This window comes from Aquila chrysaetos, chromosome 16, assembly GCF_900496995.4.
Source record: "Aquila chrysaetos chrysaetos chromosome 16, bAquChr1.4, whole genome shotgun sequence".
Classification (NCBI taxonomy): Eukaryota; Metazoa; Chordata; class Aves; order Accipitriformes; family Accipitridae; genus Aquila; species Aquila chrysaetos.
Genome location: NC_044019.1, coordinates 18243045 through 18269374, shown reverse-complemented (window position 1 = coordinate 18269374; position 26330 = coordinate 18243045). Strand labels below are relative to the sequence as shown.

The 26330-nt window shown below is 36.0% G+C and overlaps 1 protein-coding gene across 2 annotated transcripts in view; it reads left to right on the top strand.

Moving 5' to 3' along the window:
• The window catches only part of IRAG1 (inositol 1,4,5-triphosphate receptor associated 1), a 126859-nt gene that overhangs the window by 93232 nt on the left and 7297 nt on the right, over window positions 1-26330 (top strand). For both annotated transcript variants that reach the window (XM_041129225.1, XM_030039703.2), the window contains 14 exons: window positions 3014-3187; window positions 4175-4252; window positions 4692-4741; window positions 5756-5797; window positions 6948-7541; window positions 9872-9950; window positions 12977-13097; window positions 15817-15847; window positions 16949-17089; window positions 19917-20048; window positions 20815-20956; window positions 21589-21638; window positions 23486-23593; window positions 24746-24813. In XM_041129225.1, the coding sequence (XP_040985159.1) occupies window positions 3014-3187; window positions 4175-4252; window positions 4692-4741; window positions 5756-5797; window positions 6948-7541; window positions 9872-9950; window positions 12977-13097; window positions 15817-15847; window positions 16949-17089; window positions 19917-20048; window positions 20815-20956; window positions 21589-21638; window positions 23486-23593; window positions 24746-24813 (1810 nt within the window). The remainder of the gene's footprint in view (window positions 1-3013; window positions 3188-4174; window positions 4253-4691; window positions 4742-5755; window positions 5798-6947; window positions 7542-9871; window positions 9951-12976; window positions 13098-15816; window positions 15848-16948; window positions 17090-19916; window positions 20049-20814; window positions 20957-21588; window positions 21639-23485; window positions 23594-24745; window positions 24814-26330) is intronic.

Sequence of the window (26330 nt, the reverse complement as noted above, 5' to 3'; positions counted from 1 at the left end):
GCAAAGACAAATTTGGAGTCCTACATCTGGTAAGGAATAACCCTTTGCAGTAGGTACAGGCTGGGGGATGGATGGCTGGAAAGCTGCTCTGCTGAAAAAGGCCTGGAGGCCTTGGTAGACAGCAGGTTGAACATGAACCAGCAGTGCGCCCTTGCAGCAGAGAAGGCTAACAGTGTCGTGGACTGTACTAAGAGAAGCTTAGGCAATAGATCAAGGAAAGCCTTCATTCCCTTTTACTTAGCACTCATTAGTCTGCATCTAGAAAACTGCATCTGGTTTTGGGACCTCCAGTGAAAGAATAGTGTTGATAAATGGGAGTGAGTCCAATGGAGGGCCACAAAGATGGTTCAGGGGCTGAAACACTTGCCTTTTGAGGGAAGGCTGAAGGAGCTGGCCTAATTTAGCCTGGAGAAGAGATGGCTTTAGGGGAAACCTAATACAGCCTTTCAATACCAATGAGAAGATTATCAAGAAAATGGATCCAGGCCCATGGCAGGAGGACAAGAGGCAATGGCCATAATCTGAAACAAGCGAAGCTCTAAGTGGGTATAAAGAACAACTTTTCACTCACTATAGAGTCAAGCATTAGAACAATCTATCCAGAGAGGTTTTGCATCTCCATCCTTAGAGGTTTTTCAAGACCAGATTGTCTTGAAAGACCAGCAACCTGGTCTGATTACACCACTCATTCTGCTTTAAACAGGTTGGACTAGATGACCTCCAACAGTCCTTTCCAACCTGAATTACTCTGTGACTCTAAGATGTTGCTTTTATAAGTTAGGCATTTTCTAATTAAACCTGTTACAAAATGTCTTGGCTGAAAGAAATGTAATTTAATGGACATGTACAAAATCATAAACTTGTAGACCTGAAATAATCAACAAGTGATTCTTTGAACACTTGTCATTTTTAAGCAGGTGCTGAGATGGGATGCAGCAGGAGAAACTAAAGGGAATTCATGGGAGAAGAGGAAATGGCAGCAAAGAGGAAGGGAAATGGAAGTGGTGAAGAGGCAGAAGGCAAGGGAAATATAAAAAGGCAACAATGTTGAGTATAGTGAGGAAAACTTATCTGCTCAAGGAAGACAGAAATTACCATGCCTTGCAGCTCTCCTCTTTTGCTGGCCCAAGGAATGTGCCATGGGAGGTCCCGCTCTCAAACTTTCAACACACAAATCTTAGTGTAAAACAAACAGATATTTCATTATAAATAGATTGCTTGAAGAATATCCAATCTGTGGGCATGCTTTTTGACAGCCTTGAAATTGAACTAAATTTATGGAAATTAAAAACAAAACACAAACTATTCCCCCCCGCCCCGCCAAAAAAAAACCCCAACAACCCACCAAAAAACCAAACAACCCCACACCCACAAACAAAAAACCCTTGAGTTTTTGCTGCTTACTTATGTCCTTATATTTTCTGGAGACTGATTGTTCTGTAATGGCTCTTGTCAAATTTAAAAATATTTTTCTCATATTACATGATGACTTCCCTCTCCCTCACCCAAGCTGTTCTTTAGTAATTTGTTCTTATTGCAAAACAGTGTTATAAATGCCCTCTTCCCTCATAGAGGCAACAAGCAGGGGAGAGAGACAGTCACAACTGATATTTCTTAGAGCACATTTTGTTCACTAAGCTGTTGTTAATTTGATCAAGTTGTTATTAATGCCACATAACTCTTCACACAAAACAGTCACTTATTCACTCATACAGTTAGTTTACTCACACAGTCACAAATTTTCTCATAGTTACCTGAGAATAAATGTCTGACCTGCAGTCTGTTGTTGATGGTAGTGTGTGCCAGTGGCCTTGTACAGATTAAGCAGACTCTTGGTGATCTATTTATCAGTTCTGGCAGATCCAACAAGCTTACTAGTCTGCAGAGTTTATCAACCCATGAAAAACTTGTACACACTACCTTGTCAGCATATATGTTTCCTGTCTTTAGCCTGTTGTCTTCAGGTCGCTGTTTCTCCATACAAGCCTAGATGCTTATAGAAGCCATTCATACCAACTCACACAGAAAGGGCCTTTCTGACAACAGGCTACATTCTTCGCTTAATCATAGCCTGGAGAATTGTAAAAATTAGTGCTCAAAGTTTAGTGGTTTTGACCAGTTTGGAAGCCAGGGATTAATGGGTTCTTTCTATAACTAATTAAAAATTGTTTAGAAAACAATGCATTAACCTAAAGGTCTAAGTGTAAGGCAGTGGCTTTCAGTTTGTGGTCCATGCATTCTCCTGGGTCACATATCTAACATAACCACGTAAGTGGGCATGAGGAGAAGCAATCTCTAACAATGCCGCCTTTAACCATTGGATACCCTAATGGGATTTGCAATTCCTTTGGAAAATTCTTGGAGGTCCACCACATGGTAGAGATTGATTTGCTCTTTGAAATAGCTTTATAATTTTCAGACTTTAGCTGTTCAACTTCTTCTGCCTGCAGCCTTGCCAGATGCAGCTTTACTGTTGCTTCTGCATTTGTGGGAAAAGCTATTCTATCTGCATAGAATAAAATCTTTATACTTCCAAACTCTGCACTTTATTTTATAGATTATTTGATGGAATCACCTGTATGTTAAAACTAGTGGGCATATATCTTTGCCAGGTGAGTTTGTGGGATCTTAGTCTTGAAAAAATGGACATACAAAATCCATGGAAAAACAGAATCTACGACAGAAATGCCATGACTGCTAGTTGAGATGGATCTAATGCCACTTTTACTAATGAATTAGAAAAACTGTATTGGGGACACAGCTGGAAAAGCCAGTTTCACATATCAGAGCATCTTTGATCATAGTATCTTAATCTTAGTGGGTTATCTGTGTTTTTGAGGACTTGCTCTAAACTTGAGAATATAACAACATCAGAAATGAGCAGACATTAATGTTTATTAAATGCAAGCTCAAATCTAAATTTATAGATATGTTTTGTACTTGTCACTCCGAAATTTCACAACATATCTGGAAATATGAGGTACAGCTCTTAATTCTGACGTTTTCTACCCAGACAACAGCGGTCATGTGATTGATCTGGTAAATGATCAGCTACCAGATGTCAAAATATCAGAGGAAGACAAAAAGAAGAACCTTGAATTACTAGAAGAAGCAAAGAAAGTGAGCGAGAGGTTTCTAATGCGCAGAGGCAGAAAGTCAAGAGGCAGCCTTCCGGAATCACCCACAGGTAGGTGCAGATTCATCTGCAAAGGCACAAGTAAGCATCTACTGTAATGCATACATTGCTACTGTGTAAATACACTTTGTTAATTCAAAGGTCAGAATCCCTCTGTCCCTCCTCACAATTCCATATAAAACAGAAATGACCAATTTCTATATTCAGATGTAACAGTGGGAGATGGTGTAAAGTTTTTAGTTGCCTGAATGACACACTGCAAACACTGTAACAGGAAAACATGAAGTATTTCTATTGAAATCTAAAAAATGGTCACAAATTTCTGTTTGTGAAGATTTTCTTCCTAAAGTTCCTATTGTACATAAAATGAAATGTTAATGGCAAGATTCATACTGCTGAAAAAACATTCCCCTCAGACATGATTACACAGACTTTTATTCTGAACATACTCATAAACTAAGCTAAATGGACCAGATCCTCCTTTCAAAACAGCAGAATAAAATGTTTTGTTCTAGAATGTCAGCTGAAATTATTTTTTTCCCCTCTTCATATGAAGTGTTTGAGAACTAGGACAAAATGCCATGTTATCTTGAAGTAGGACTTTCACTTAGCTCCGAAATGTCACTTCAAAACAAAGTTCTCTCTTAAAATTGGCTTGACATTCTCTGGAGGAAAAAACAACTATACTTTTTTAAATTAAATCTTCCTTTTTTTTTTTTCTAAATTCCTTGTGAATCCTTCTCTTGTATCTATTTCTCTGCAGTGCTTACAGTATCAGAAAACTGAGGAGAATAAGCATTCTGTGTATCAACAGAATTGTATTAGTTTATGGCAGGTATACAAGATAAAACCTACTCTAAGTTCCTAGTTGCCAAGTACAACATGACAATTAAAATGACTTGTCAGGTTTTGGACAAACACATGACTGATGATTATGAGATTCACATTTTAATCTTACCTGAATTTTAAAAATTCAGAAGCTACAAGCCTAGAAAGTAAAATTACCTTTTTTTTGTTTTTGTCTTTGTTTTAATGAAGCGGTTTCCCCTACACTTAGTCCTAAAGTTTCACCAGTAGCATCTCGGAGCAGCTCTCTCACTCTTCCAGTTCCATCAGGTAAAATGATCTATGCAGGCTCAAACTTTAACTTACAAAAGCTCACCAAAAATATATTTTTTAATATTTCTTGAGGAGAAGTCAAAATCTGTAGATTCAAGCATCTCCTCCTGAATATGACAAAGCTCATGAATGCCCACAATATATATTTTTCGTATATATATTTTTTCTATTGTGTTTTTATTCCTGTAGTGCTGCTAGGTTACATGTTCTAATTTTTTATTCTTTCCGATAATGGAGTTTTGAGAAGCTTTAATGATCTTTCACTGACTATATTTTAGATAATTTTTTTCTCCTTTTAAATAGCGTTTTCCACATTTAAATTTTGTCCCTAATATATTATGTGGAACTGTGCATGTGTGTGTTTGCTAATGCTATAGTAGTAAAAATTTTGAGCAAAACATCAGGATGTGCCCTAATTATGTGTGTGTCTTTCCAGGGTCTGATGCATGCACAACCACTAGTGTTGAGTCAGTATCTCCAGGGCAGGTAAGAAGGAGCTGTATAGTCTGCACAGTAACCTGGTTATTACAGTAGTATTTTACACTATGCTGTCCTGTTAGTCCCTGAGGAAAAACGAATGTTTTGAATACCATTTTATATGCCAAGACTGGATTATTGATGTGTTTTTTCTGCAGAGTGAGGGACTAATAAGTGTTTACTCTGAAGACAAAAATCCATGAGGTAACAAGCACTGAAGGATCGTAGAGATCTGTTAAGTGTAGAAAATGGAAAAAGATCCAATATAATCCTAATTGTAGTGGGTTGACCCTGGCTGGGTGCCAGGTGCCCAAAGCCGCTCTATCACTCCCCCTTCTCAGCTGGACAGGGGGGAGAAAATATAACAAAAGGCTCGTGGGTCAAGATAAGGACAGTTTAATAAAGTGAAAGCGAAGGTCGCGTGCGAAAGCAAAGAAAAACAAATGATATTATTCTCTACTTCCCATCAGCAGGCGATGTCTAGCCACTTCCTGGGAAGCAGGGCTTCAGTACGCGTGGTGGTTGCTCCGGAAGACAAAAAATGCCTCCCCCTTCTGTCTCCCTTTACTTAGCTTTTATATCTGAGCTGACTTCATATGGTCTGGAATATCTGTTTGGTTAGTTTAGGTCAGCTGTCCTGGTTATGTCCCCTCCCAAGATCTTGCCCTGCCCCAGCCTGCCATTGAGGGGGGGCAAAAATGTTGGAGAGACAGCCTTGGTGCTGTGCCAGCGCTGCTCAGCAGTAGCCAAAACACTGGTGTGTTATCAACACCTTTCTAGCTACTGATGCAGAGCACAGCTCTATGAGGGCTGCTATGGGGAGTATTAACTCCATCTCAGCCAGACCCAATACACTAATCTATGGAAAAAACTAATCCCTAAAATTACTTCCTAAATAAATGTGACAAGCAGTGTAAAAATTAAGAGATCTGAAGTTCATCCATTAATATCTATATCTAATATTTGCAGCATAGATGTGAAAGATAACCTTGTAAGGCAACTTTTTTCTTCCTTTTTTGCTAGAATAACAGAACTGTCAAAGAGGATGACAGGCAAACTGCAGAGGTAAGTGTTTCACATCAAGTGTTGAACAAAATCTGCCTGTTTAGTTTAGCACACTTGACTTATTTATGTGACTTAAAAGGCTAAAAGACTGTTCACTGAGTGAAAAGAAAAATGGTACCGCTCTAGGAAACTGTGAAGCACCTGCAAATGTAGTGGAGGACAATGGCCTTACAGCTAGCCTTTACATCCTATCATGCACCCTGCCCTAGCTCAATTAAAATCGATATAAGAAATACCTTTATAAGTAAAGTAAAAATATCTACTATAGCCACTTTGGTGTATGCTGGTGTTTTAGGCAGACATCGTCTTCCAGATCCCTTTGGTTCAGTGGAAGACGTTACTGTACCTCGTGTTCTGCACCACTGACGGGATGTTACTGCTCGACAAAACTATTGGTGGAGCAGTTTATATGAATGCTTCCTAATTTGTTTTAGGTAATATCAGATGGCCCTTTAAAGAGATTTTGCTGTGAGTGGATTAGGCAATACTTAGAAAAACCAGTATGGCAGCGGAATTTTGGAGCAGTAACTATAAAGGAGAGGAGTAGTAACATATCTAAGGCAGAGCCCACAGTTTGTATGCTGGTTGCCTTAAATTGCTGACAGAGCTGCCCTTAGACAAAGGGGCAGATTCTGTACAGATTACAGATTCTGTACCAAAGTAGCCAAGGTATATGCAAACATTCTTTTGCCTGTTCTCCTGTAGAGATTGCAGCCAAATTATAATCTATGGTACTGCACACAAAGAAAGATGAGAGAAATTACAATATGTGCTTTAACTTATTGTACAAGCCCATGGTTTTTTCCCTTGGGAAGTGAGGGACTAATGGAAAACAATCAAAGGAAAGTAATAGTGCTATAAGATACAAGGTTGAAGGTGTGTACTCTGACAAACCTTACATTAAGATGATGAGAAACTTGATGATATGAGGATTGCTATAATGGACTCTGGAATGGGAGGAGGTTATCTCAAAAGTTCAGAGGAAAGATTCCCAATTCAGTGTGCTTTCAAGCGCCTTTTAAAAATTATTTCTCTTGTCAACAGCACATATTTAAAAGCATATGTCCCTGAAAAGGAAATGGCTTTTTACAGTGAAAATCTGTCCTTGAGCAGGGGAAAAGAGTTTTGATGTGTGACCCTCTACTTTCAGAATGCTGCAAAAGGATTAATTGATCGAAGGCAGAATGATCAAAGAAAGATTTCTCAGGGAAGGTTGGTTCCTCGTTCTGGCGGTTTTGAAAACTCCAAAGAGAAGCTCTCAGAGCAAAAAGAAAACTTTGATCCACGTAAACATATGGATACTTTACCTAAATGCTCCCCTTCAGGTAGTGATGGTGGCAGAACGTCTCTTAACACTTGCATGAATGTTTGTGAAAATGAACTTGGAAAGTCATTCCTCAAGAAAGCAAAAGATAATGATGTTCCTTTAAGAACCCATCTACCAGGACCAGGAATAGGAAATATAGACTCGAAGCTAAAAATTCCTGTTCCAGAAATGAGGGACCATAAAGTTTCATGTAAACCAGAATTTAAACTGTGTGGAGTACGTCCTCCTCTACTACGGGCTGTATCATGGGATAGCTTGGAGCATGGACAGAAGGATAAAACACCTTTAAAATTACCATCTGAGGAAGATAAAAGCTTTGTTGTTGGTAATAAACCCACCAATCAATTAAAAGCATTCAAAGACCTTCAAATCCAAGTTCAACCAGTTCGAATGCAGAAATTGACAAAGCTCAGAGAGGTAAGTCATAGTCGTCATTTGTATCCTGCTTTAAATTTATTTTCATATCTTATTAAACTTTCAACTTGCTTAGCATTATTTTTATCATTGCAAGAAACATACAGTAATATAATGGGAAACAGTTTCAGCAAAATCAATACAGAATTGTATTGTGTTTTTTCCTTTGCACCTTTAGTAAATTGTAACCTGTAACTAAATTGTATGGAATTATTCTATTTCTTAGTTCTCTTCAAATATGCATCAACTGCACTGTGGTATCTTCAATATGCACATATGTATGTGCATATGCAGGTTTTGGCCCCCAGAAAAAAGTTGTAATACTTCTGTCAAGAAAGTACTAATTGCTTTCATTGTGACAGAAGGGTGAGTCTAAAACACAATATATCTCATTTTTGTATCATTTACATGACCTATAAACAGGAAACAGTTGATAAACAATCATGTCATTTGTAAAATGTACTTGGTACTAAAGTGATCTATTTTGATTTCTAAAATGAATTTTAGATCTGAAGAATCTTTCCTTCCTCAGGATGTAACAACATTCTCTTTAAAAGGGTCACTTAGGCTTTTTTACATCCTTTGCTTCTCTGTGATATGCTTTTTCCGCTCCTTTGGAATTGTCCTCAGATTCACAGACTCACAATATATTCACTAATTGACTGATTTCTGTATAAGTGGGCTGAGACCTGTGTATAAACAGAAATCTTTAACTGAAGTTTGTAGATGGTTACTATGCTCTTGTTTAAAGGGCTTACAAGCCTCTGTGTATCATACACTATTTGTAAACTTTCTTTGGATTTAAAGATCACTTTTACTTTGTTCAACTGAGTGTTTTTGAGTCTTGTATTGGTTGGTGTTCTCCCTTCTAAGGGCAATAGTCCTGTCATTCAAGAATACTAACCTTTGCAATAACATTACATTTGCAAGATCTCAGGGGACAGGAAATTGTTTTGCTATGACTTTTTGCTTATTGACATTCTCAGAAAATGTCTCAAAGCATCCCAAGTTTTAAAACTGGGTGTCTCTGAGAGCCAGGGCAGGTAGAGGATGGCCAGACTTACAGTTCCTAATTCTAACATGGTGCAAACGTGTCAGCTACTTGAAGGACAGACTTGGACGGTGAAATCTATGAACTAATCTGTTGTTAAATAATTGTCTAAATGATTGGTAAAAATTAAGAATTAAACCCTAAGAATTAATCAGTGTATTGAAAAAAGTAGAAATGTCATGAAATGATAAACCACCATCATAAAGCAACTACCATGTGTATATAGCAAAAATTACCTTTGAAAGGAGAAAAAAAAATGTAGTAGTTACTTTCCTTAACAGCCTAATATGAATATTTTCTTTGATCTCTAGTAGTTAATATTTTAAGATGAACACAGGGCTGACAAGTGAGGACCTAAAATTCTGCACTTTGGTTAATTCATTGCCATTGTATTCCTTGGGAATGGTAGCTTAGTTATTCATCTTTTCCTGTTTATATAACACACATATTCTTAGCATATACGTACTGGAAGTTTTGATTATAGAGACACTTGAGCCATATAACTTTAAAAGTCCTAGAAGCTGTTAAGCCCAAATAGTAGCTAGAATCAGAAAATTAATACAACATGATATATAATTCCAGTTAGGTGAGATTTGAACTCTGTCCCCAGTAGGAATTGTCTACTTATAAACAAAAGCAGGTGTTTGTGAATTTTAAACATACTTGAGAATATGAAAGTAGAAAATGAGGAGATGATAGAAGGAGAAAAGATAACAAAGTTTAATCCTTGAGAGTACATTCTTCCCTACCTGTAAGGAGTAGAGGCAGAGTACAGTAACAGTGAAGTATTAACTTCAGCTGTAGCATACTAAGCTTTGGTGTGAATAAATTCTACTGAATTGAGTCAAAGTGGCAAAGTCTCATATATCTGGTTTTCTGAATTTTCTCTCCTTTCTGGGATACTTACTTATTACTATGGCTATATCCAAAATTGCTTTTTTTGCTCTCATTTACTAAAACTCTCATTTACCAAAACTCTCATTTACCAAAACTCAATTTTTCTACTTGACTAAGGGGCACATGTTGCAAATCTCTGTTTACATGATCAGGAATTTTTCTAAATAATGCATATATGAAATTTGAAATATCTGACGTTTAAGGGTGCATGTGTATGAATGTACATGTATCCATGCAATGTAGCATCTGACTATAGCTTAATATAAATATCTCCATTATGTTTATTAACTAAAGTAAAAGTTATATTTAGTCTTCACATGGCAGGGATATTTAAATTGAGATTTCTAGTTAAGTTATTTAGAAATGTTACTGTTTTTCTTAACAGGAGCATATTTTGATGAGAAATCAAAATTTAGTTGGACTTAAACTTCCTGAACTTAGTGAAGCAGCTGAACAGGAAAAAGGTGCAGTATCATAAAAGCTGGAAGGAGTGTTTGTTTGTTATACATTGATTTTTATAATTGACTAATATGGAGGGGGAAAAAAAGTCTTTTTCTTCAATTGCAATAGTAGTTGTAATGAAGCAGTCATGGAGGAGGGTAGTAAATGATGAATAAGAGAGACGAATAATGGAAGTACCTGAATTTCTTGATGACCTGAGCCAAGAAGATACTGTAGGTATTATTACAACCAAATGAAAAGATCCATACCTGGAACAGAGTCTAGCTTGTACTTAATAGATGGAGGACTGTCTCAAGTTTTAGTGACTTTCTGAAAAAAAGTTTGAGCGGTGATGGATTGAATGGATGTGACGTCTGCAAGATATTGTGGCCATAAGGGTGAATTTGATCCTTGAAAGTATAAATAAGAGACGGAATGTTTTTTTTCTGCTTTTTTATTTTAGTATATGTGTGGCAAATATTGAAATGGCATGTTCATTTGTGGTCTACAGCTCTACGTCAATGTGGATAGATAAGAGTAAGGCCAGAGAATAGACATAAATGTGATTGAAGGATTGGAAAAATATGCCTTGCAATAAGTGTGGGGTTTTTTTAACTCAATTTATATGTTTTTTAATAAGGAAAGGCTTAAAACTCTACACAAATGAGGAAACAGAAATCTGACACCAAATTTTTTTTCCAGTCTAACACAAGCAAATGAGATTTGATGCCTGTAGGCAGCATCTAAAAAAGATTCAGAATAGAAATAAAGAGCAAAGGTATAATCCTGAGGACAATTCAACAACTGGAAGAACTAAATAGCAGTAGTGCTGAGCAATCAGTTGAAAATATTTAAAGCAAAGCTGTATATTTGTTTGAAAGTAGTTAAGTCAAGACTTGTTCGGAGTGTTTTTAAGGCCACATTAACTGAAATGGAGATGGTTAATATGAAAGAAGCGGAAACTGATGGTCCAAGATTTGATCCAAAGACAATTTCCATTTTTCCTATGAATTAGCAAAAGGAACAGTATTAGATTTGCTTTGGGACTGTTTTATAAGGCCTTAAAGTTTCTGTTACACAGGGAGATGGCTGAGATTACATCTCATGTTATCTCTGGAAACAGACTCATCTTCAGTCTGAATGAAACAAGATGAAAGAGACTTCTTGTCCTCTTTCTGTATTTAGTGATTATATCTTTGGATTCTTAGATATGGTAATATTATTCCTGTCACTCTGCTAATATATCATTTCCCAGAAAATATTTAGCAGGCTGTGTTTGAAAGTGTAAAATAGTTGCCATTTTACCAACCTGTTAGATAATTTTGGCAGATCTGAAACTTTTGAGTAAAACATTATGAAAAGCTAAGCATTATTTTATCCAGCTTTTCAACCAATGTCTCATGAGCATCATTTTAAAGTCTAGTAACTTATCTAAATGATAGCCAGAACATTAAGGGTCAACTCCTTCTCCTCAGAGGGGAAAAGAAGTGAGGGGTCAAATCCTTAGTTCATTTGTTAGGGAGACTTACTTCCTTACATTGTCATAAAAGTCACCTTGTGCTTTTTAACTGCAGTAGTAATTTTGCTTAAACAATAGGAAATAGCCAGATACTTCATTATTACTGTTATGAATCAAATATACTGGCTCCATCATGTTTTGCTATCAATGCCAAGTTGTTGTGCTCATCTGAGTAAACACAACTTTGCATCTACAGAAGCTTAGATAAGTGGGATGTATTAGATCTGGAGGCATTGTGGTATCAGGCTGGCTTTTTATGGGGACACACATGACTGTTCTTAAGTAAACACTGGAATTTTTAAATATAAAGGAAATGCACAGAACTAAAATGTAGCTAGAAAGAATCTCCCATTCTTTTCTGTCTTTCGTGTTAACACTCTCCATGTCTATAAAATTTGAGCTTTTTCACACTATTTGTTTTGCAAGTCTAAGAATCTTTCTGTTACACCAAATGAATAGGAGACCTGTACGAAGATACCTTCCCAAGTCTGAGATTCAGACTGGGGAACCTGACTTTCCCATAGGGGAGTCCTTCATTAAATTCTGGCAAGATAGAAGGAGATAGGGGAATTATTATTGTCATGGTTTAATCCCAGCCAGCAACTAAGCACCATGCAGCCACTCTATCACTCCCGCTCCTCAACTGGACAGGGGAGAGAAAATACAACAAAAGGCTCGTAGGTCAAGATAAGGACAGGGAGAGATCACTCAACCAATTACTATCACAGGCAAAACTTGGGGAAAATTATATATGAAATTAAATAAAATGAAGATTTAAAAGTTAAGTAATATAAATTTTTTAAAAAGTTTGAGACATATCTTGGTCCTTATGAAAGTGACAGAAGTAGAGAATGTAATTATAACCTTTATGTCCTGTTTCAATGAACGTGCATTGCAAACAAGTACATGTTGTAGATTCATCACCATAAGTGGTGCACAAAATCTGCAGTATAGTACATTATACTAGAATTCATCTTGGCAGGTGGCATTTAAAGCCTTAGAAAATGGCAGCCCTCTATTACAAAATCTAAGCTAAAATATTCAAGAAATGATGTAACTGTACTGGTAAAGCACAAATGGAAAATGTTAGGTTAGATGTTCCAGTAATGAATTTGGGATCAGTTTGGATTCTAGGAAAAATACTAATAAGATAATTATTTCTCAGTGCATTAGAGACTGTCAGAGTTCATGTTACTTCAGTCTTTCTACATAAAGGATGACAATTGTACTGATTACTTTTGTTGCCACTGCTCGAAAGGAAGACAGGGGATCTTTACTTTAGCAGTAAAGGAGAGATGAGTCATGTATCACTATACGCTGTAAAGGAAGTAACATTCTGCATGAAGGGATGGACCTTTTCTTCTTGTTCACTTTTGCTCCCAGTAGAGTTGGGGTGAAAGCATCATTGACTTTTTTAGCCTAACTGTGTCATTTTCAAGGTCCTATTCAGCTCTGAGATGCTGACTATTGATAGTTAATGCATGACTTTTCAAATAACATTAAAAGTTTTTTATCTGAAAATGTCTTCAGGCCCTTCACCTCTCCCTTCCCCCACTGAAGAGGAAGAGACAAAGAATAGCTCTGATGTCATGCCCAGCATTCCTGATGTATTGCTGCGAAAACTACGAGTGCACAAATCGCTTCCAGGAAGGTAAAAGCTCATTAGAAGTAGAAAGACATCATCCGGGGGAAGGCACACTAATGGTTTCCAGTGAACTCCCTTTATGGAGTTCCATTCATAGGGGATCCATATAAGTAGAGAAGTTGCTGCATCTTAAAATGTGCAACACAGTTTTTCTGAAAAAAATTTGGTGAGTGTACCAACTTCCAGTAACTGTCCAAGTTTTAAAATTAGTTTGTAAGTTCTACATAAAAGTCTGTAACCTAACTTGCATGCTACAAGTACATTTTTATACAGGTTTTTCCACTGGTCTGTCCACTCCTGGTTTTCAGAATTGCTGCTGCAGATATAAATTCATATTGAAAATGTTAGTATTTCTTTTCCCCAGAAAAGTATCAGGCCAGATAATGCTTTCCAGTGGTAAAATTTGGGCATGTAAGAATTCTGCAGTTTTTATGCAGGTGATGATTTTTCAGGAAAATGGAGTTTATTTTGCAAACATAGTTGAAGGACTCACTTGCAAATTCCCTGATCTTGGGCTGTGCAAGTAGGCACTTGTCAACAGATTGCTTAACACCTGCCATGGCTCAGGAGTTTCTCTTTTCCATCTTATGCAATCTGAAACAGTATGTCTGCGTGTTATAGATGTGTAGGGCAGCACCATACAAGAAACCATTTGAAACTAGAGCTATTGTTGCATAATGCAATGTAACTATAGCAAGGGAATCCCCTGGTCCATACTCTACTGAGGTGGAGTTGTAACAGACTATACCTGCCAGATGTCCAGACATTTAAAAATACCAATTTTCATTCTGATTTGACTTTACTACTATCCAAATTTAACATTTTCTTGACAGAATTTAATTGGAATTTTCCTTTTGTGGGGAAGATTTATGTTTAAAATTATACAAAAGTCCATAATTTCAGAAAATATTTTGCTCTGGCCCAAGAAATATAGGGAAGAAATCTCAAATGAAGCATTTATGACCACATGCCTTGCATACCTTGCACCACTGGTAACTTTAGAGACTGAGCATATTTTATTTTGTATTGCATTAGAACAAAGCTAAGCTTCTTCCATATTTCTGCATAAGCCTCTTCTTTGAGAGAGATAAAACCATAACCAAAAATGCTTATTAGACATTAAAACAATTCCAAACATATTTGGCCAAAACTTTTCCTAAATTCACCCATGTGTTTTTATAGTATAAATACCAGAGGCCTTCAGTGATTTGAAGCAGTCAATAAGTGTTCTCTGTGCAGATGAAATAAACGCTTAACATTTGTCATGAAGGAACTGTTACATACAACATTTTATATAAATGAATGCATGTCATGAAGAAGTTCTAAGAGACCATTGCTTGATTGTAATCAACTACTGAAAAGTAATTTCATAGCTAAGTACAAAATAAGTGAATGCTGAACTTGCTTTGAGGATCAGATAATATACAGAACTTCTGTTTTTCAGGTAATATTCTTTAATCAGTTGGCTTAATCTATTGAACAAGTACACACATAACTTTTCATTCTTATGATAAATTTCTCAGAACGTTCCCAGCCAAAGGAAAGACATAAATTTTAGCATCCTGTGCTGTGTTATATAACATATACAGATGCTTGAACTTCCTTCTAGAAGGACTACTCTTTCTAGTAGGCTTCCTCCTAGAATAACAATAAGTAATAGGAATACTAATACTTTAGGCACAAAATGGTTTTCCAACACAGGGGACATACTGGCATCCCTTTTTCTAGTCACTACTCTAAGTATCAATATTATTCTACCCAACAAGAAAAATCTGCTGCTCATTGATGCCAGATGCATTGATTTCTATATTTGGGATTAATGGTGCAATGAATATTACAATAATATTTGAATTTTCTGAAAGTATCCTGTCTGCACAGTACATGATAGGTATGTCAACCACAATTCCTATCACTGGCATCCACTAGAATTTGTATATACAGGTCCTGTCATTTCTTTCAGATGTTTGTCATCTCTATTCACTTGCATAAAACTGAATAGCTCTCTGATGTTTTGGAACAACTACAAGGATTAAGAACCTGTAAATTCAAACACATGGGATGACTGCCTTTAAGTGAGGTTTTGCAATATAATGTTGTCTATCTCATTTCTTTTATAGTATTCTATGAAACTGCATTTTGGTAACTTTTTCTAGTTTTTGTACAGTCAGTAATCATTCTTGTGGTGGAAAACTCATAAAACTCAAACGTATATTTTGTCAGTGTCAGAATCATTGTCAGAATCATTGTTAGCTAACTTCTAACAAAGTTAGCAGCCAAAACAGCATAGTTCAGTATACAGTGAGCTGGGTTTTGAATTCTGCCCATATGTGATCAACATCATGAGGTTTCACCTGTTAACAGAAGGAAAATGGGTAAAGATAATAATCCAAAGTATAGCGTATTAAGTCACCCGCAACTCCAAAAGCGTAACTTCTGTCTTGCTCTTGTACTCACAATTTATCACAATGTAGTGATATTTGCAGTTGCCAGAAACTTTGGTATGTTTTCGCCAATACTCAGGTGATACTGTGCTGTTGCTTTTAAAAAAAACCCAGGGGGTTTAGTCATAACAAGTACAACTGAATTAAATACTGGTTTCACCAAAATAAACCATAAAATATTTAAGGGGAGGATGTCTTTTGTTGTTCTTCTTGAGTAAATATTACAATAGCTTTGTTTTTAGAGACAAAGCTAATTAAACTGAATTTTTTGCTTTTATTTCTAGCTCCCCTCCACTTACTGAAAAAGAAGTTGAGGTAAGTATGTTCTTAAACTCATTATTTTAGACATATGCCTCAATTTTAAGTGGTTACTGTAAGTCTAAGCGTGGTTATTAGAACCAGGTAATGGGATTTTTTTTTTTCCCAAAAACTATTTCTCAGAAAAAAGCCATATTGAGCTCAATCAAAAGAAAAATTTTATGAAATATGGGCAATTGTCCCAGGCAATATAAACTGTAAAAAGACTTAGAGTAGGAATAAATAAAACACTTGTTTGTCCATTCTTTGTAATAAAATATGCATTCATTTTGGAAATCACTATAATCTACTTAAAGTAGTAAAAAAATTGAGATTAAATGAGACCAGAAACTAAATGAGTTAAATTGCATTTTTGTACTGGCCAATAGGAGCTTTGGGGCAGTTTTTGATGATATCTTGCAGTTACTTTACATAATTTTTACTTTTTCAGTTCAAGCCAATAATTTTTTTTTGTAGGTTGCTCTTTAGCTTGCTGGCTTTGTTTCTTCTCTTTTTTCATATACTAGTCAAGAAAAAGATCTTTATTTACATAGCTCCAATCTAGTGGAACTCTTGGTGCCTTGTGCTTTGTAAAGTCTTAATCCTAAGAAATAATGCATTTGGTAAAGAAAGAAACAATCTTTAAAAACAGGGTGCAAGAGAATAAAAATGTTAGCACTTAATCTTTTGCTGGCTTCAGTGATAGGTGTTTATCCCTTAGGTAAAACAATGCTAATGGTGAGCTCATCCCTGGACTTCCTCTGCACAGATTATCTGTTTTAAAACCTTGGGGACCCTTGGAGGAAGTCCAGCTAGAAAACAGATCCATTGTGATTCTGATACTTCTGGTAGGCTGCTTCCTTCATTGTGTCTCTGCTCTACTGATCTCCCAGAAAAACATTCAGGAAAAGAGGCAGCAACACATTTATTCATATTTTAGAGGAAGTAAAGAGAAGTAATTTTTTTTAAACTATCTAATTTAAAAAATATTTTCAATTTTCTGTTTCAATACTTATTTAATCACCAAAGTTTGTTAAACACATACCTTATTCATAACTTGTTATTGGAAATTACATTATTGTGACACTTATTTAAAAGTGCCTTTTTTAATCCAAACAGAATGTATTTGTACAACTTTCCTTGGCCTTTAGAAATGATAGTTATACCTTGGAATCTAGAATTAACCAAGCAGAGAGAGAAAGAAATCTCACTGAAGAGAATGCTGAGAAGGAACTGGAAAACTTTAAAGCAGCCATTACGGTAAGAAAACAACAATAATTCTTTTTCTGAATTACAGTGGACATGAAAGTGCACACACATTTGAAATACGTGTGGCTATGCTTGCTGATACCTGTTGTAAATTCAGCCCCAAAACTTCATTTTCTGCTGCTTGAGCTCCTTACTGTAAGCTGCCTACCACTTTACACAAAAGAGATCATTTTCTGCCAGAGTGGGCTACCATTGCTGGAAACGCATAAAGGATGTTGCCCTACGTCTAGCAGACTTCAGGAATAAATACTATGAATTTGCTGTTCAGTTCTTGGAATAAGCCTGTGACAAAGCTAAGAGCATTCAGAACTGCAGTTTAAGCACTGATCCATGCTCTCCTGGGCAAGACCTTCTTCAGTGAGGTGTCCAGTTAGGTGAGATACTGAAGTGACCTGAAGCCTGAGATTTGTGACTTGAAAGACCCCTTAACTGCAGATAGTAGAAGGCGATATAGGAAAGGAAACAGTGAGGATTACTTAAGGAATACATACGATCTCAAGATGAGGTTTTGGGCCTGAATACACTTTCATTCCAGCTGTCCCTGATGTTCTTTTATCAGCAGTAGATTTCAGTCCTTGCCAGCTTTCTCTGGATTTTCTAACTGAAATGACAAATATGTCTTAGAGATGTATCAACTTATGTGCTGTGCACAGTTTTTTCCAAAAAAAGGAAGGGATGCTTAGATACCATGCTGCTAAATGAAATACCTGTAGACCCAATTTGCATATTACAAGGAGGTGCTGCCATACTTTTGAGAAATAGTTAGGAGAACGTGATTCTCCCATTTACTTTATCAAGAACATCATCAGGCAAGAAAGGATACAATTAAAAAAAGATCTTTTCATCTGGAATTTCAAATCTGCATTTACAGATTAATTGTTCCTGAAAAAAAAAGTTTTGAATATTTTGTCGCTCTTCCTTCTGTTCTCTGTTTAAAGAGCAAGCAGAAACAACCTATTAAATCTCAGGGTTTTGTTTATTATAGTATTTTGTATACATACACATTGTTACAACTAGTGTATAAGGGCTCTTGAAACTGAAAGCAATTAGTCTGTTAGATTTGACATGTATTCTGTTAAGAATCCCTAATTAGGCACCAAGGACCATGTTGCCAGCATGGGACACATGTGATCAGCTTTTTCCTCCTTTATGCAGTTCACATTCTACAGTCTGGCTTTTACAAGCTTTTTTACATAATTTATAACAAAGTGGAAACTGCCATTCATATGAAAGCTTGTGTTCTATACAATGGAATAAAATAACAAGCAATTAAATGAAGTGATGGCTTCTGTATAATCTGTATCATTTTAGACCTAGACTTGTTCCAATCTCAGTGGGAGGTTATCTTAATTTCTGTAGGACAGGCATATGTTATATGGCTCAATGACAGTTTACCAGTCTTTATGATTTTTTTTATCAATCTTGTGATAATTGATGTTTTATTCAAAAATGCAGCTTCAAGAGAAAGCTGATTTACATGAACTTCAGTTTTGTTTGAGAAAATAAGCAACTTACAGTTGCCAAGAAAAACCTGAAAATCTGAAATTCTGTGCATGGTTTTCTCAAACAGATTCCCTTATGCCTTCTTGGGTCTTGCAGTCAAATTTTGGCTGTAATTTGTTATCACACTAGCTTCCGTGATAAATAAGTTTAAGAATTTTTTGTTGTTGCAATTGTTGTCATTGCACCAGATTCATCAGTCTCTTGGCTGTGTTTCTACACCAAAAGTTTGCACTACAAATGCAATTTCTCAAATGACTCGGCTCAAAAAGTTACTGCACATCACTCCTTTCTTTTGAAGGCGGGAAGAAAAAGAGGAGGAGAGAGGTTATTCTTTTCACACATCATTTCAATGTGTTGACTTAGTCTTGCAATAATACAAGTGGGGGGTTGCAGAGAACTAGGGCACAATGCAGCTGATCAAAGGCAGAATTGTGTGAACGGCAACACAATGATTAATTATTAGAGACAACCTCAATGCCAAAACTGGTGCATCCTGAAAATGCACTTTAAGAATATAGGAATCATCCAGCATCACAAAGTCTGCCTGTAAGTCTGAAGTAAATTGTATCAGGTTTCCTCATACCAAACTTTTCTGTGAACAGAAAACTCATTCGTTGAAGAGGTATTCACTAAAGCTTTGGCTAATAAAACATCTAAATTCACTCTTGCTTTGATAACTAATCCCAAGGAATTTATATGCTTTGATGCTTTTCAGTATTAATCTGAGCTATCAAAGTGATGATATTAATCCAGTGCATAAATGTTCATATTGATTGACAAAAAATGGTTAAGAAATTGTAATTGCTATTTGATTTACAGGCCATATTATTTTTTATTACTCTTACACATTTTGAATTCTTGAGACTATAATGTCTTAGTTTCCAAATAAGTGAAGTATCATGGAACTGAAAGAAAATGGCCTTCTTAACACCTTGTGCCCAGCGAATTAAAATTTTCTTTGTGTTTCGTCAATCATTTTAAGTACTAGTTCAAATAAACTTGGCATTTGTAAAGTCCACAGGTAGCAAGGCATGATTCATCATTACTTTCAAAACAAAAAGTCTTGCAAATATGCTTAGCCCTCTTTTAACTCCTTGAAAGGTGTGCCTGCAGTATGCAGTGAAGCACCATTCCAAAACGGAGCAGCAGCACTCTCTAGGTTATCTGTGGTGGTAGTGATGGCACTTGTCTGGGGCTAATATGTCCATGTGTAGCTCTGCCTAGGCATCTCTACCCCACTTCTGTGGCTCAGGCTACTTCATCTGAAATAAAAGTGGCAAGACATGATGATAAAGCTTATGTATTTTCACTTCAGTCTTCAGCTCATTTATGGCATCACTATGAACACAGAGAAGCTTACCAGAAGCTATTGGAGGATATTGCTGTTCTGCGGCGTTTAGCTGCTAGACTATCTAGTCGTGCTGAGATGGTTGGAGCCGTTCGCCAGGTAAGAACATGCTGGTGTCTAACATGTATCCTGGCTGCACATGTTCACTCTTTCTCTTTTTCAGCCTTAGCTGGAGTTTATATTAGCCCTTTGAATTTTATTTGCCATTTTGACAGATTAAAGATATTTATTGTAGTGTTGGATAAGACACCATTTCAGTCTGGAAATAGAATTCAAACAGAAGATTACCCGTGAAGCTATTCAACATCTGTACAATAGGAGCATATATATTATTCAGAACTATAGCTGCATCACAAGAAACTTACTTAAAGTCAGTGCAGCACAAATAAGAAAACTTTTCTGGGTCAAAAAGCTCATCTAGTTCAGTCGCCTGCCCTTGCCAATAGCTTAGTCAGACAACTATAAAGAGTATAAGAACAGAGAAAGTATAAATGAGAACACAGCAATACCCCCCAGATTAAAGACTGTTGCCTCTGCCCACTAAAGTAACTAGACTGATGGCAGTGACTAAGACCTTCGAGGATTTGAAAACAAATGTACGTATACCACCTAACTAATAAGACAGGCACACAGGCAGACTATATAAATATATGACAAAATAAATTACGATATTCTGTGGATATGTATGAATGCATGTGCATTTGTGTTCTAATTAGCTTAGGAATTTTCAGTCATGGAGGTACCAATATTTCTTTAAGAACAACTATTCCAGATTTAGCCCTGGCAGGGAGCATCCACATAGAGGCAAATTATTTGTTTGAGAAATGTAGCGGTTACCTGAGTATTCCCCTCTTTTCTTCCTTAGGAGAAGCGTATGTCAAAGGCAACAGAAGTAATGATGCAGTATGTGGAAAATCTGAAAAGAACATATGAAAAGGATCATGCTGAATTAATGGAGTTCAAGAAACTTGCCAATCAGAATTCTAGCAGAAGCTATGGTGCACCTGGTAAAAAAAATAAAAATTTAAGGGTTTATCTTGCCTTTATACAGAGAGGTGTTGGTGCTATTAATGATAAATGTGAAGTATCATGAAACCTGTTCATGAAGCTCTGATCTACAAGAGTAGATTTCAAAAAGTTACAGATATAACAGTTAAAATATTTCATATAAGCCATATTTAATGCTATCGTACAGTAATTTAAAATCACTATCACTTACCAAATTCTGATGAGATCCAATGACATTTTTATTGGCCTCTTGCACATATGCGTAGCTTTTACAGTTTTAATGCAAATACCTCTTAGATGACAGATGATGGCAAAATTTCATTATTAAAAAGATTTTTTCTTTTTGCAACCTTTTCTTTCCTAGTTTGCTGGAAACTGAAATATGAGTATTTTCTTTGTATATGGAGGTAAATAGTGGGCTTTTGCCTGATCTCAGTAGAGATACTAATGGTTCAATTTTTTGCACTTATTTCAAATTTCTTTTGCAGGTGTAATTGAGACCAGGACTGTATGACAGATAAATATGCAGTAACTACAGACCTTGTTTGAAATACAAGCAAGGGCTCTATTAGTATTATTTATAGATATTCATATAGTCTAAGACTGTTCTTTATCTACTGTTTTTATGCAGAAGATGGAGTACCTCGTTCATCTAGATCCATGTCTCTTACTGTTGGAAAGGTATTTCTACAATATAAAGAAAATGAAGGGAACATTGTATGTAGTGAAATTTCTCTGTGTATATACGCTCACTTCTATAGGCTGTGTTCAAAACATAGTGCTGGTAAATTCTCAGTGTTGTTCATGTAATTTAGTGCAAGTGCTTTGTAATTTTGAATACATGATTAAGTGTGTCTTTGTGCAATAATGATAATGCTTGCTGTGAATAAAGGGACCTATTTATTTAAGAATAATTGTATTCCAGGACACATACCTGTGCTCCAGAGAATGGCTTAGGTCCTGTGCTTTATTCTAGTTCCTCAGTAAGGAAGCTGAACACTGGATCAAAACTTACTATACGAGTCAGGATTCCATGATCATACCATTTTCATTATCTTAAGAATTATATCATGTTCAGAGTACCTTAGATGTAAACAGTTATTTTTACGTGGGGCTTATTTTTCAGTTAGCATCCAAGTATCTTGTTTGGTTTGACAAAGCATTCAGAGTGAGAGATTATCTCAGATTGTTTTGGCTTGACCAATTAATAACTTTAACATGGCCAGTGTTCCATTTCTGCAAAAATCCAAGTGGTTTTTTTATTTGCTTGGGTTGTAGTTCTTTAGGTTTAGTTTATTCCTGCCACCTCTGAGTGCTGGGTAGAAAGAATTAGAGCACAGAGCATGCTGAGGGCAAGACTGGGTTTCAGAATGACATCCAGATAAGTTGAAAAAGAAGTGCCCCAAAAACATGAAATTCAACAAGGACAAGTAAAAATATTAAATATTTGTAAATATTAAAAATTTCCCCCCAAATAATAACGGGGCGGGGGGGGGACGGACCTGCAAACACTAGAATGAACTGCATAACATGGCTGCAGGCCCCCCAATATAGTTTTTCAGAGGCTCATTAGGTAAATGTCTGTCATTAATGAACAGATATAGTTGGTTTCATCTAGAACCAGAATCATGGAGTAGGTGACTCCTCTATATTTACTAAATCTGTGTTTAACTACTTTCCTGTAAAGTTATCTAGAGCAGAATCTTAGAAGTGTTTGGATATGCACTAAGATGAAGCTGTTAGATGCTATAAGTGCTTGGATTTTTTACTCAGTTGGAAGCATAGATTTTACTAGGCTGTATATCACAGGATGAAGCATTTGGTTACTTACCTAACGACAGCAAAAACTTACATGATCTGTACTTGAGCTAGAATGTATTGTGTACAGCTAGCATGTGTTTATCATATAAAGAATTTCCATGGTCTTTGGGAAATGTAAGCAATGTTGCATGATGCTAGATAGATATCTAACAACTCAAGGGTGGGGAAGAAGGCACTGCTCTTTAGTGGAGGGAACGGATGTTATTGTTTCTGAAAGTTATAATTTGTAGGTTTAGAAATAATTATATATCTTAGTGGGTACAGTATATCATAATGGGTACAAAGCAAGAGAAGAGTTTCATGTGTAACTTCATTATTTTCGGGTCATTGTGACACTGGCACTTTTCCCAGTATCATTATCCACCTGGTTTAACCAAAGATAATAGCCTCTAATAAGAACTGACAATATCAACTCAGAACATACCTGTTGTGTGACTTACACTATTGGGCTTTCAGTGTGGAGGGAAAAGAGTAGCATCCCTGTACAACACCTCATTTCACACTAAGCATTTGCCATACCAGACAGTACTAGAGGAAGTTTTGGGGAAAACCACAGCCCTAACAGCCATTTATCTTAATTTTGCTCCCATCTCTCCTTTCCCCTGAGGGACATTAACCTACATCTTTGCCACACCCATTAACTTGCAGAATTGTTCTTCAGTCTATCTTGTTGTATGACAGGAAAAAAAAAATGTTGTTTCTCACAGAATATGCCTCGGAGGAGAGTCAGTGTTGCTGTTGTTCCTAAATTTAACTCCTTAAACATTCCTGGTCAGTCACCAACAGCTTCACCCATACCTTCAATGCCATCCCTGGTAAGTAAAACCCACATTTTGAATCCACTACTTTTTGTCTAAACCCCTTTTGCATGGGGCCAAGCCATAGTTACTAAAAAAATGTAAGCCCTTTCATTGGTTTAACTTGTTTTGACTTCATCCTAGAGAAGGGGATGGACAAAGGTTATTTCTGTTGTGTAAGGGACATATGGTTTCAGAATCTACTGCCATAAATGATCACTTTGGACACAGAGCTGAATAGGGCTAGCTGGTGATTCAGAGGCATTAGACATTAGTTGAGGCAATTTGCCTTTTAATCTATAGTAACATACTGGGAAGTTTCAAGTAGTAAAAATAGTTGTCCACTATAGGAGAGAAATTTTAACTAGAAACCATAGAAGATGATTGGACTGCTTCTCTTCATTGCCAAAGAGTCCACTAAACAGAAAAACATATATTTAATGTATAGAAATATATGTGGTACAAATTTAGAGGTTCTGTGATGATCTGGGATCAGTGGAGCTATCAGCCTCTGCCTTGAGTTTTTGTTTATAAAATTTTAATAAATTAAATGAGGATCTAATCTGAACCTAATAAATCTATATAAATGCTTTGGAGAAAAACTGCAAGGTACACCAACTGTTCAGAGATGAGCTATGATGGCACATAACCTGAAAATTATGCAGTTTTCTGTTAAAAACGTAGGGCTATTTAAATGAGGGGGTTTGCTGAGAAGCTAAATCCATTTTAGTTTTAAGAAAACAATCTGTTTGTGCAATTTAGTTATTATGTACTCAGAGTCAATTGTTTCAGGAACTAAGTGTGGTTTTTTACCATGATTTATTATGATTTCTTTTTGTTTAAAATTTTCCAATAAAAACTCAGCTAAGAAACTTATATTCCTAGGATAATATGGAGAGAAGCAATAGAGTAATTTCACAGTTCAGTGATCAATATATGAAGAAGAAAGTCTTCTTCAAAATAAGGAGGGTAGAAGGGAATGTCACAGAAAATGTGCAAGTCTGTACTTTACTGTGGTTAGTGGGAGTAATTTGGAAGCTCCGTGTTACAGATACCTTGCTCATGGGTGTGGAAGAAAACCTAAGCAGCACATTGACTTTGTCATTTTACTGAAGACTCATTTGAAATTAATTCATGGATGTAACATATATTGCTGTTTTTCACTTACAGTCTGAGTCACCTAGTAATGGAAGAAGCAATCTAACATCTACTCCTGTTCTGCCAGCACTTTTAGAAAAGTGAGTTTTCTCTAGGTCATCTCATTACCTATTAAATCCTAGTATGAAATGAAAATGATATAATTTCTATCTTTCCTAACAGAAGTTTTATCAAGGCATAAGGTATTGAAATCACTGACACAATATTGACTTAGGTTGATTCATGATCTGGTAACTGTATTTTATTATGTCACCATCATATTGTTCTTTTCATGTTCAAAGAGTTTACACGCAGTATCTCAGAACTAAATCGAGCCTGCTACGATCATTGGAACTCATCAAGTAAAAAATGCAGCAGATTATGCATTTACGCATTTGAGTAGGCCTGCCTTCAGAACTTGACAAAACTAAGAGTATTACATGCAATGCACATGGCTTTTATCTATTTATTTATTTAATATATTTCCTGGAACAAATTAATGCTGTATCTAAAGTTGGCTATGAGCAACCCTGGTTATGAATGTTCCTTAACTTGACTATCCCAGTAATAGAAGTTTGTGTTTTGCCCTTACCTTTTCAACACGTTGCCAGCTGGTAAGAGTCATATTTTGAAATACTATGATATCCAGTGTCATGTAGCTTTTTAAATTTATATGAATAAACGTAAGTATACGAAATTTAAAAGTATAATTTATCATAATATTAGATCATCAGAATTTTGCAGAAGTCAAAACAATTATAAATTGAGTAGTAATTCCTTTTTTAGTATAAAATGAATTGAACATTCAGCTAAATTAAAGCATTAGGTTTGAGATTTTAGTTTTAACAACCTGAGATTTTAGTTTTAACAGCCAGAGAAGGCTGCATTTTAAAATGAAAAAATAGATACATGAAAGAGGAGATTTTTTTTTTAGCCTAGTAACAAGCAAATACCTCAATATCTATATTTTTCTAGTACCTATAAATTGCAAAAATATTTGTTATTAAAACATTTGCCCTTTTGACTCTATATTACTTACCATTAGTGTAGATGTCCTGGCTGGATTAAGGTGTGCTGTTTTTAGGCGTTTTCCATAATAGTTTCATGAGTCATTCCATGGGTTTAAATAGTACCATTTTCGGAGCAAAATAATAGTTATATGAACAAGGAAAGCTAAGAATTGCTTTGCTCGAAAGCATGTACATCTGCACATTTCTGGAAAGAACTTTTAAGTTGTTTCAGTTGAAATTCATGTAGACATGTAATTTAATTTTATACAAGTTACTCAAATGTAAAGCCCCTATGTTAATAGCATACAAAGGTGGGCGATATGAAAACATGTGAGACTGGGATGAGAAGTGAAGGCATACTCAAGCTGTTCTACAAGGTCTTTGTAAACAGTTACCATTATGGATACAGGTACTGGTGCATTTGCAAACCCATGTGAGTATATACTTTATTCGTATGTATAATCAGCCCAGAAAGCAAAAATAAAAAATTGTCAGGCACTTTTCCAAATACTTATCTCTTTCAGGAAATGTTGCACGTTCTAAGGAAGTTGGTTGCTGATGTTTCAACAGTAAACTTACTAAAACATCATGTTGATTTTTGTTGTTAT